We start from the raw sequence: 11,350 nt of genomic DNA, 5'->3' as shown, positions 1-11,350 counted from the left end.
CAGATTCTCCATACCTGACTGCAGACAATGTGAAGCTACACGGCCAGCTTCAGATGCTGCAGTTGAAGTCGGAGGTCATTTTAGGGATTTTCAACTCTCTTGGTTCCTTTTTTAAATTCCTGTTGTGTGAAAATGTGGGACTCTGTGTCTTTAATAGCAAATTATTATTTTTTTTCACATAATGTACAAGTACATGCAGTCAGAAGTTCCCTCTCAGGAGTCTTTGTTGGAAAGTTTGGAGACCCGTGCAGAGTCTCTGTACTCTTCAGCTTCAAAGGAAAGGACCGCAGAGCTTAGAGATCTTCACTGTAACCTGGAGGAGAGGTGGTGTTCTCTCAGTACCTGTTTACCACACAGGTAAATTAGATTATTTTTTGCCTTTTTAGTCCTTGTCATTTGGCTTTAAGCCACATCTAGATGCTCTCAGCCCATCTTTAACCTCTAAAGACCTGCAGCACCTCCAGACCAGGAAGGTGGACTGCCTTCAACTCTTCAGTGAAGCTCAGAGTTTGGTAGCACATCAAGATGAAGCTCTACTCAAACTAAAAGACTTCTGTGATTTACAATAAAGCCAGAACTTCTCTACAGACATTCCAGGATGCTGTTGAAGGAAGAGGGAGCTGGGATGAATCCAAAGTCAGGGAAATAAATCAGGAACTTGGGGACTTTGCCAAGGAGTTAGCATGTCTGGAGGTGTCAGAAGAGGAAAGAACATCCTGCAGAGGGCTGGTGGATGATGTTGTGTTGAGCGTGCGGGTGCTTCAGAGAAGCTTTGGGACAAAGTAGAGTGAGGCAGAGGCACTAGGGGCCATGTGGAGATCCTTTAGGGGACGGAAGGAGCTGCTGCTTGGGAGTCAGTCAAAGCTGGAGGACAGAGTCAATATACCGTGGCCTACAGAAGTCAGCACACATGCCTTTCAACAGAGGTACAGTCACTAATGTTTTCTCTGCTATTACTGTCTTTAGGCCCTTTTCATACCAATTCTGTGGCTGATATTTAATATCTGGTATTAAAATCTATTTTGAGTATGATTATAAATGGACAGCACTATATACATAAATAGAGGTGTAAACAAAATGTTTTCAGATCGCTCAAACCACATTCCACAAAACAGCGCATCATGTCATCACATTTGCAAAACTAATCCGTTCTGACATCAGCAAAAGACCTTGATCAAAATAAGCACTTAAAACATCAGTTAAAATTGTGTATTATATTTTTAGTATAATTGTTAAAATATCTTAAATTGGAACTCTTTTGTTTCAAGTAGTTATTTTAGGGTAATGTAAACAATAAACATATATATATATATATATATATATATATATATATATATATATATATATATATATATATATATATATATATTAAATAATAAAAAATATATATATAGTTACATTAGACTGAAAATTAGAAATATTTTATTTCTAGTAATGAATAAGTTTTTTTATGGTATATATATATTTTTATATATATATATATAGTGGTGTGTGTGTGTGTGTGTGTATGTGTGTGTATATATATATATATAAAATTAATAAATAATAAAATGTATCAATAGAATTACAATAACTTAATATATACATTTTAGAATAATGTGTATATTTATGAGCTTGGATTACAATATAAACTGTGCTTTACTGTTGTAAAAGTGCATTTTATATTGCAAAAAATGTGGACTACATATTGATCCATTTAGTTGATTACTGTAAGCAAATGTATGAGTTTTGTTATTTTACTCTAACACCGGCGAAGTTTGTGCTATGCGGTTTTAATAATATCTGTTTTTTTTCAGGTTGTGGTTGCTGAAGCAGTTGGAGGAAGAGATCCAAGCCCTACATCACAGTCAGCTGTGGTTGGGAGAAAGAGGAGAACAACTGGCCCACAGAGACTCCGAGCTTGCAGGAGATACCCAACGGGACATAGCCTTGGTCCAGTCCACCTGGGAGAGGACAAGGGCAATTATTGTGGAGGAGTGAGTATTTCGTTATCCAATCCTTATACATTAAGTGCCCATTGAAACTTTGTATGTTTAGATAGAAGAATAGATTGTCAAATTGAACTTGATATGGATGACTTATGGGAGGCAGAGGCTGGAGTGGGCCAGTGGGTTGATGGATGGATGTTCTGACAGGTTGCGACTGTTGCCATTTTTAAATGCAATTTAGGTGTGGTTTATTGTTTGTGCGTTGTTAGAAGGATATGTGGGTGCATCTCTAAATAGATTATCCTTTGGATTAAAGAAACTGTAGAAAGGGGATAGTGTTTTGAGCCATTGCCAAGACTTGCAGTGCGTGTAGCTCTATTGATGTTCCCCTCACTTCGTGCCTAAAATCTGTGACTGGGCTGCTTGTGTTTGTCCCCATACAGCCATGACCTTTGTGCAAACCTTCTGGAGCTCTGTAGGGGATATCAGACCCTGAGAAGTTAATTGGTCATAAAAAATGATTGTCCCTACAAATGACAAATGTGTTATAAGTTAATGATAACATTGAGAATTGCCACTCAGTGTGATATGGAAGCTAGTTAAAATCATTATATATTATTATTTTTGTATTTTGTTTTTTTGCAAAACTATTTTCTTAATTTGGATATTGCAAAAAAAAAAAGTACATTCGTGATATCGACCAATTATTGGTTGTCATACAGTTATTCTCTTTTATTGGCCAGATTTTAAGTATTCCAAGGCATCCTTTATTCTTTATATTTATCATTTATATATCATTTTTATGATACAAGTAACAGTTCAGATAAAAATGAATTATTGATAGACAGAAAGAAAGAGAGAAGAAGGTTAAGCACGGTGATGTACAAACATAGATAAAGTAGTACAGTAGGTACAAACAAATTTCTATACATATGGATGGTGATGTAGAAGTGAAATATATGCATCCCTTATTCTGGTGAAACGAGTTTCTACTCTTTCAACTGTGGTCTTCTTATTATTAACATCACATTATGCACAAGATGCACTGATGGCAGTTCATTATTGTGCAGATCTGTGAGAGGATGGATACAGACATCAGTCTTTATACTCGCTCCCTTGAGCTTTGGAATGACATTAATAAAATGGCTAATGAGATTGAGTGTTGGAGTGCCATCTCTGGAGCTGCCAGTCTACTCTCTGCTCATGACATGGAAGAACGCCTCTCTGAGTTCAAGGTGAGATCTTTTCAACCAAGGCGATTTTAACCTTGTAAAAAAATAAATAACATAAAATCAAAACCAAAACATGGTACAAATAAGAACCCTAATTTCTGTGTTTGTACAGCTGGAGTTGGATAATAAGGAAGATGAACTGAAGATCTTGCAGACAAAGAGGACACAGCTAAAAGAACTGATAAGAACCCAGCACATATACACTGAACTGCAGGTACTCATCAGCAGTGGTTGTTATATTTGTTGCAATGCATGATGTTTCATCATCTAGTATGTAAAGAGAATCAGAAAACACACTGCCAGTCATGGCCACTGATAAACCCAGCACGTGTTCTTGTTCTTTTGAGGTGATGGCTGCAGATCTGAGGCAGCGGATTTCCCATGCTGCAGAGGTGTATGATCAAACCAAAGACATGTATAAAGACTTCAGCTCCCAGAGGCAGCAGCTTCTAGATCTAATTTCCCAGATTTCAGAGCATCTGAAGACCTCGGAGGACTCACTATTAGAGTTTTCAAAATCATCTGACCCAGAGAATTTTGTTAAGATCAAGGTTAGTGAAGTGACTGAATTTTATTTAAATATAGAAGCAGAATTCTGCTATGTAGGTATTCAACATTCAATTAAAAATGATATACCCTGTATTTTGTTAGGAGGTTGAGAGGTAACAGAAGCAGTTAGAGGTGAGTCTGGATGTAGCAATTGAGACTCTCAGAGCACTGTGTGGAACCTACCCGACTCAGCAACTGACCCTGTTGGGTGACGCCGTCTCCCACCTGGTCAAGAGGAACGAGGAAGTGACACAATGCTACAGCCAGATCCTGGGGTTTCTTCAATGGTGAGTGTAACACTAAAAAATAATCCATGAATTAATAGTAATATTTTTGAACGTTGATTGAATGATAAAATGTACATTACAATTCAAATGTTTGAATTTTTTAAAAGAAGTCTCTTATACTTACCCAGGCTGCATATATATTTGATAAAAAATACAACAAAACTTTAATATTGTGAAATATAACTGCTTTGTATTTTAATGTATTTTAAAATGTATTTTACAGTATTCCTGTAATGGCAAAGCTGAATTTTAATTACTTTTAATTCAGAATAACATGATCCTTCGGAAATGTTATAATTTATTATAGTATTTACCATAACTTTTGTTTAGTTTAGTGTGTCCTTGCTGAATAAAGTTTGTTCTTAATTTATTTGTTGAAAAAAAAAATGAGTCTGACCCCAGACTTTGGAACAATGGTGTATGTCTGAGTTAGAGGTAAACTAAGATGGGACTTTAGATGGGATTTCAAAACCACATACCATTAAATTGGCTCATGAATAGTTTATTAAAGGTATTTTATTTATTCATGTTTGATTGAAATGGTTCTGCATGGCACTCCCTAAAAACATGACAGCCACACACCTGTGCCTCAGATGCTGACATTATGATTGCTCCCGGTGGAATTGGTCGAGCCTGGTCACTAAGACAACAGAGAGCTGATCCATCCATACACACCTACACAGTCCCTCTTTCCGCATGCAGCAACAGCTCACATATACTTTTACTCATGGACTGTCATTCTCTTTCTGTCTTTCCTTCTGCTAGAGAAAGCACATGCTTTTCACTGTAGGCTGTCTGAGTTGAGGGCTGGAATTGAGGACTGCTTTGAGCAAACAGGAGATGCAGTTGCTATTTCAGCCAAACAACAAAAGCTCAAGGTAGCATCATACAACAAATAAAATGTCTCAGTCATGTAATGAACAGTGTTGGGTATAGTTACTTTGGAAAGTAGTTAGTTAGGTTACAACGTTACCATCAATTAAAAGTAATCAGTTATGATACAGCGTTACCTATTCATAAAAGTAACGCGTTAGAGTACTCATGCGTTACCAAAAATTAAAAGCAGTTCGCAGCGGCTCACACATGACAGACACAGCCCCCGGCCCCTTTAAATGCACCTAGAAGTCGTGACTCCCGACAATGAATAACGTAAGTCATCCGACTAAATTAACACTGCAGGATAACAATAACAGGAAATACAGTCAGCAATCGGCTATTCCACATGGCGTTTTATTTATTTATTATCACAGAACATATTATTAATCAAAATTCGCACCTACCCAGCCTGGGTAGCTACTGTATATTATGAGCACCACAAGATAACTCCTGATTTTTCTTTAACTTTAAATAATGCAGTTATCAAAGTACAAGTATGCTTACTTGTAAACACAACCTTAAACAGGCTTGCAGATTTAAATCCATTTAAAAATGATGAACAACCAGCCAGCCAATGATCTAACAGAAATTAACAGCTGCCTGTCAAACAAAAATGATAACAAACCGAATTAAATCCTTCACTGCCACACAGGCAAATGACAAATCGCTTAATAGCCGAACTAATTATTATTAAAGTGTCACTCACAGTCACAAGCCTAAATTCGCTTTAACACAGTCCTCTTACATTTACTCTTCAAAGTAGTGATTAAAACGTAGCGTTAAATTTGAGGTAGAATTTTTGGCGGTCGACAGAAGCTTTTCACCAAAGCAGAGTGTGCATTTTACCGTTATGTTCTTTTCTTTTTCGTTGACAAATTGAAAATAATGTGCGTACTTCCATAAACCAAACGCTGTCCTCTCTGCTATCTTGCCGGGAGTTCGAAAAAAAAAAAAAAAAACCACACACACGCAGGGTCAGGCGCAGGGCACAGACGCATCACAGCCATTGACTTTACGATCACAGAGCTTCGGCTCCGCTGATACTGTACATCCGCAGGTGGCACAGTAGACCTAGGACTACTGTCTGACAAAAAGCAGGCTGCAGTCGGGATTTTCCTTTCCTTAAAATAACGGATTACTTTTTTTAAAAAAATAACGAAGTTACTGATTACTTACGCACGAAACTAACGCGTTAAGTTACAAATTTCAGGAAAAAAGTAATTAGAGTACTCTAACGCGTTACTTTGTAACGCGTTACCCACAACACTGGTAATGAAACACTGCATCAGGGCAAAGCAACAAGGCAACTACCAATCAGAAGTGAAACATCGAAGAAGCATTTCAGACCTCAAACTAATAGGGGATTATGTCGGATTAGAAATTTGGAATTATTAATAGCAATGGTTCATTATGTCCCTTATGTAATTGGATCAATTTAGCCCCTCATTTTTTAGACTGCAATAGAGGAAGTCATGGAGGGTGGAGAGTGCTTATCATGGGTTTGTGAGGATGGAGGATTGCATCTCACCAAATGTGGGACTGGAAGCATACAGGAGCAACTGGACTCTTGTAAATATGCCTTGGATTTATTTGTTATGGAATGCCGACAGCGCATACAGGCCCTGGAAGAAAGTGCCAAGCTATTAAATGGGTAAGTTAAGTACAATCTAAGCTAAGGCACTTGAAATAAAACTTTATGCATTATATTAGATTATTTACAAAATGTCAAGACTATTATTAGCCTGTAAAACAGGACGGACACTATGGACATTTAAGGAGCGATTACACTGCAGAGCGAAATTTAACATAATTTATTATATTTTTTTATAATTTTTCAATAGGAATTGTCACACTAAATAATCTGGTTTCCCTATGCAAATTTATTTTTGGGTTTAATTATGTTTATCTTGTTTTTAAACTGTGTCCTCTGTGTGGGTGGAGATTTGTAACTTAGCAATAACTGAAAACTGAAAATCCACAATACTTGTTTTTTGTAGTCTTATGGAGTTTTTTTTTTTTTTGTAGTGTAGTTTTGTACTTACCAGTCTTGTTTTACATTATATTTCAATATAAGAACATTATCTGTTGGGAAAGCAGTTACAGTATTTACGGCTCTTTTCATCATTATTTCGGTTTTTCACACATAAACAGTAAATATGACTGCACCTTGAGCGCTAAAGTTAGGAATTACTCATCAAATTCATCTTTTTAAAATGTTTTCAGTTTTCTGTAATTAAATCAAGGTTGGAATTTTTTTCTGGGTGAGACAAACCACCAAATTAATCAAATTAAGTGTTAGGACCTTGCGTTTTTGTTATTTAAAGGTTATTACAAAAGGAAACCGGGTGGAAAGTGCAACTAAGATTAAATTATACAAATATATTATAAAACAATATACCCAAGACAAAAAAAAGTTCTGTTAAAATTAGATTAAATAATTTAGGAAAAAGAAACACCTTCAGTATTTATTAATAAATAATCAGTTTTTGAAGTTACAGTAGGTGTATACCATCTGTGCATTTGGCAAGATATTGTAACATCTGCTCAAATCAAAGTAGTGAAATGATTTTAAATACCCCCATGTCAACTTAATAATGATATTGTGACAAAGAAAATTTAAAATATGGTTTTCATCTTTTAAATATATTTTAGACCAGTGGATCTTGACCTTTTTTACTTCAAAACCCCTTTTGTCCATGACAATATTTAAAGGCTCTCCTATCCAAACTGATTTGTCCTGTACCTGTGATACTTCTGTTGTAATAAAAATAAATAGAACATTTTAGCATTTAAATAAAGAATATATTAATATAACAAAATTGTAACAAAAAATATACTTAAGCAAGCACAGGTATATACAGGAAGATCATAGGAAACAAAAACTCGGAAAATCCACACATTTGTGATCTGAAATAGTGATTTTTGAAGAAAATAAAAGCAGATGATTTGCTGCATTTGTATAAGGTAAGTGTATTTGGTCTTATTAAGGTATGAAATGCGTGTGGTGGAGCTCAGCGGCTGGCTGCAACAGCTGGAGGAGAGACTGAAGACAGATGCTCCTCTGTGGGGTCAGAGTCAGTCTGCAGCCCCCGATTGCTCAGAAGAGCTTAGAAGAGTGGAGGAAATCCACAGAGTGCTGCTGATGAGGAGGTACATATGGACAGTCTGTGTGCATGTGTGTGAGCCAGCACGTGTATGTGAGAATGTTCCAGTTAGAAGTAATTGTGTGTGCAATTGTGCAAGTACATATACTTGGTATTTTCCACACTACCATCCATCATGAATAAATCTGACCTGACTTTATCTTTTCTTTCACAGGGCATCTCTTGAACGTCTGTGTCAGTCCTCTCTCACCATAACAGAGTTGCTCTCAAATCATGAGGCTTTGCTGCAAGAGTACCAGGCATTTGAGGAAGCACTAAAGGCAGTGGAAGCCTGGCTGAAGGATGATGAGAAGAACTTAGAGACACTGGAGAACATGGAGGGGAATAAAAAGGAGGTGGAAGAGAAACTTGAGCGAGCACAGGTACATGCAGAAGAATTCAAGGAAACGAACAACTGGAGAAATACACACATTTTGTGAACTAACAGTGGTTTTTGAAGAAAAGACTTTAGTTTTGTATAAAGTCATAAAAATGTAATTTGTATTTAATTAATATTTTTTAATCTAAAAAACGCTGTATTTTTGTACCACTCCTTATCCTCTGTATTTTTGGCCAGTTTTGTCCTGTCACACATGAAATATGGCGTACAGTTCCCCAATACTGTTTAAGGGGAAGCAATATTTTTAGAATGGCTGGTCTATATCTGTGCAGTAGCTGTAACTTGTGTTTGTTTCCTCTCATCCAGGATATCCGGCTGATGAAGGGAGAGGGCGAGGTAAAGCTCAAAATGGCAGCCGGGAAGGCGGAGATGGTCATCAAGGACAATGGAGAGGTGGAACGAGGAGTGATTTGGTCTAAGCTTCAGGAAGTTGAAGACGCATGGGCAGCACTGCTTTTGAATGCTATGAGCTGCCACAGGTAACCTGTTGACTTTCATGAGCTGAGTGATCTGGTTCTAAAAGATTAACTTGACCCTAATTACAGAAGTTTAGGTCAACTGATAGTTGGATTTAGATAAAAATAAACCACGACAATGAAAACATCAATATTAATATAATTACCGGAGCCATTAGTGTATTTTGGGTCAAGAGTGAAAAGAGTGGGAGCATAGTGATCTGTTTTTAAATTGGCATTTGTGCTTGACTGCAGGTGCCAGGCACCTGGGATTTTATTAAATTATACTCATCATCACTATAGTAACCAAGTTATTATCTGGCTCTATCAGTTTCAATTAACACCAAGGGTGTAATGATGGAGCATTTTTTTTTTATTATCTGCTAAATAATTCGGTCTGGGTTTGATAATAGGGTTCATCTATCTGTCTATCTGTTTTCCTGTTGGTTTATCATTCTATCTAGATAAATATGCTAAATAATACTGTAAAAATTGTATGAATGTAAAATATTAACATATTTGTAAAAATTTGTTCGTGGAGTCTTGTGCACAGCTGCAGAGATGGCTGGAGGGAGTAGGGTTGGAGGTTAAAGGGTCTCCTGAGCACCAGCTTGGAGACTGCGCTTGCTGTCATCAGATGTGGAGGACAACCAGGGAGCTCTGTGCTATCCGGAGGAGAGTGCGGCTGAACTTTACAAACGCACTGGAGACCCCGTCTTTAAGGAAGAAAAAATGGTTCTCCTCGGGCCAAGTTTGAGGATGTCAAAGCTGCAGCAGAGGTGAAGTATTTGTTAATGTCTAGTGGATAGTTGTAGTGTAATAGTGAACGAGAGTGTTTGTTAAAATTGAAATGAGTTAATTATTGTTTTATCTTATTTAGGAGAGAGTCAGATTTTCAGAGGACGTTGGCCTTGAACATAAGAAGTGCATGGAAACAATCAGGGAGCTCACTGATTGACTAATGGTGGTAGCAGGGGAGGAGCTTCAGCAACACTCTGACCCATCCGGTGACCCTCCAATCTTAAATCAGAAATTGACTGAAGTCCGGGTAATTAAATGAAAGAATATTAAAGATAAATTAAATATGATCTCTTTATAGCATGCCATACCACAGAAAATGTTTTGTTCCTACTATTATTTTGTGTCTCATTCATATTATGTTTAATAAAGTCCACCTCTGTATAAAATAAGCATGCAATTTATATATATTTCATTCAATTTTCATAATTCCGAAGCTTTTACACATTAATTAGACAAATTCCTTTTTCATGTGTGTTTACAAGCTTGTCTTCTCTCTGTGGAAAATGATAGAAAGAACCTTCATATTGTTTTCTCTCATTTACAAACATCATCTTTCACTCTGAATGGTGGGAAATGAAAAGAACAAATTCATTCTTCGTAGCAGATGAGATGGTGTGAGACTGCACGACAAACTATGTGAGATACTGATGATATGAAGGCATAATTGCATTTCATCTGCACATATGATTATGTGAGTGTGGGTGTATAAATAGATAGAGAGATATGAGTTTTTATTAACCTCATGAGAGAAATTGTACTGCATCAGCTGCCAGTCACTTTTTTAGCAAAACCTGCCTTGAATCGTCCCTCGTTCATAAAGCAGTTTGGAGAAAAATAATTTTTGCTGACACAACGAATTTAGTTGTAATCGGTGGTGCACTACCATCCAAAACAAAAGTAATCCACTCACTAATCCTCAGTGGCTCTGATGTCAGGAGAAAATGAAGACTCTACATACATACATCCATCTACAAAAACCTGAATTGCTTATGAGGAGGGGGGTTTAAAAAAAAGTAGTAAATGGATTTTTATCATTGTAAGGTGGTTGTGTCCACTCACTGCTAAGACACATTATATGCAAACACCATATAAAAGTGAATTTTGCATCCGATTTCCCCTTTACACTGTGAGTGTATGTGTGTGGTCAAATGTTTGAACGTTTAGGCTGTGTGAGTGCGGGAACAGAACTGAGGGCTTCACTCCAAGGTCAGAGTTACTACACGCTCTCACAGGACTACAAATCAATGAATGCAGATGCTTAGATTTTACTGTTGTTATGGATCTGCAATATTTTTGTGCTGATAAGCTCATTATACTCTCTGCTTATCTCCATAACACTTAGTGTGCGTGTTTGATGAGAAGGAAAATATCCATAAAACACAGTGTGTGTTTGATGAGAAAGAAAATGAGAGAAAAGTAGGTGTTAAGAAAGAGAATGGGGGAGATTGGTGGGAAATTTATGCTGTTTGCCCATTTCTCCCTGGATAATCAATGCCAGTCAGGGAGAATGAGAGAGTGGTATATGCAATAAAGGATAACACAGCAGCACTTTAAATAAATTATATTCAAATAAATGCTTCGATCTCTTTACCTTTAAAGCTGCCGTTTATTTCTCAGGGATCATTACCTTAAAATGTCATCTGTTTATTACTGAACATAAATGTTTATTTTTTATTTTT

The 11,350-nt window shown here is 36.8% G+C and overlaps 1 protein-coding gene and 1 pseudogene across 1 annotated transcript; both read left to right on the top strand.

Annotated features, from left to right (window-relative positions):
* Positions 1 to 182: 182 nt before the first annotated feature.
* LOC113062696 (nesprin-1-like) lies at positions 183 to 2,432 on the top strand (annotated as a pseudogene).
* Positions 2,433 to 3,070: 638 nt separating this feature from the next.
* Positions 3,071 to 10,853, top strand: LOC113062695 (nesprin-1-like). Its single transcript, XM_026232669.1, has 12 exons — positions 3,071 to 3,163; positions 3,273 to 3,374; positions 3,508 to 3,711; positions 3,812 to 3,822; positions 3,874 to 3,996; positions 4,787 to 4,874; positions 6,327 to 6,523; positions 7,861 to 8,022; positions 8,191 to 8,398; positions 8,722 to 8,894; positions 9,424 to 9,649; positions 9,751 to 10,853. The coding sequence occupies exons 1-11, from the start codon at positions 3,071 to 3,073 to the stop codon at positions 9,446 to 9,448; spliced, it is 1,386 nt and encodes a 461-aa protein (XP_026088454.1). The 3' UTR covers positions 9,449 to 9,649; positions 9,751 to 10,853.
* Positions 10,854 to 11,350: the final 497 nt, after the last annotated feature.

Source organism: Carassius auratus, chromosome 45 (genome assembly GCF_003368295.1).
Source record: "Carassius auratus strain Wakin chromosome 45, ASM336829v1, whole genome shotgun sequence".
Classification (NCBI taxonomy): Eukaryota; Metazoa; Chordata; class Actinopteri; order Cypriniformes; family Cyprinidae; genus Carassius; species Carassius auratus.
Note: the sequence above shows the minus strand (reverse complement) of the source record. Positions and strands in the feature narration are given on the sequence as shown.

What these genes read in the sequence shown, in the direction of transcription:
- LOC113062695 (XM_026232669.1), top strand. Translation starts at nt 3,071, where the DNA reads ATGGCTAATGAGATTGAGTGTTGGAGTGCCATCTCTGGAGCTGCCAGT. An exon ending in ACATATACACTGAACTGCAG is followed by an intron (nt 3,375 to 3,507) that starts GTACTCATCAGC and finishes TGTTCTTTTGAG; the next exon opens with GTGATGGCTGCAGATCTGAG. An exon ending in AGAGTGCTGCTGATGAGGAG is followed by an intron (nt 8,023 to 8,190) that starts GTACATATGGAC and finishes TTTCTTTCACAG; the next exon opens with GGCATCTCTTGAACGTCTGT.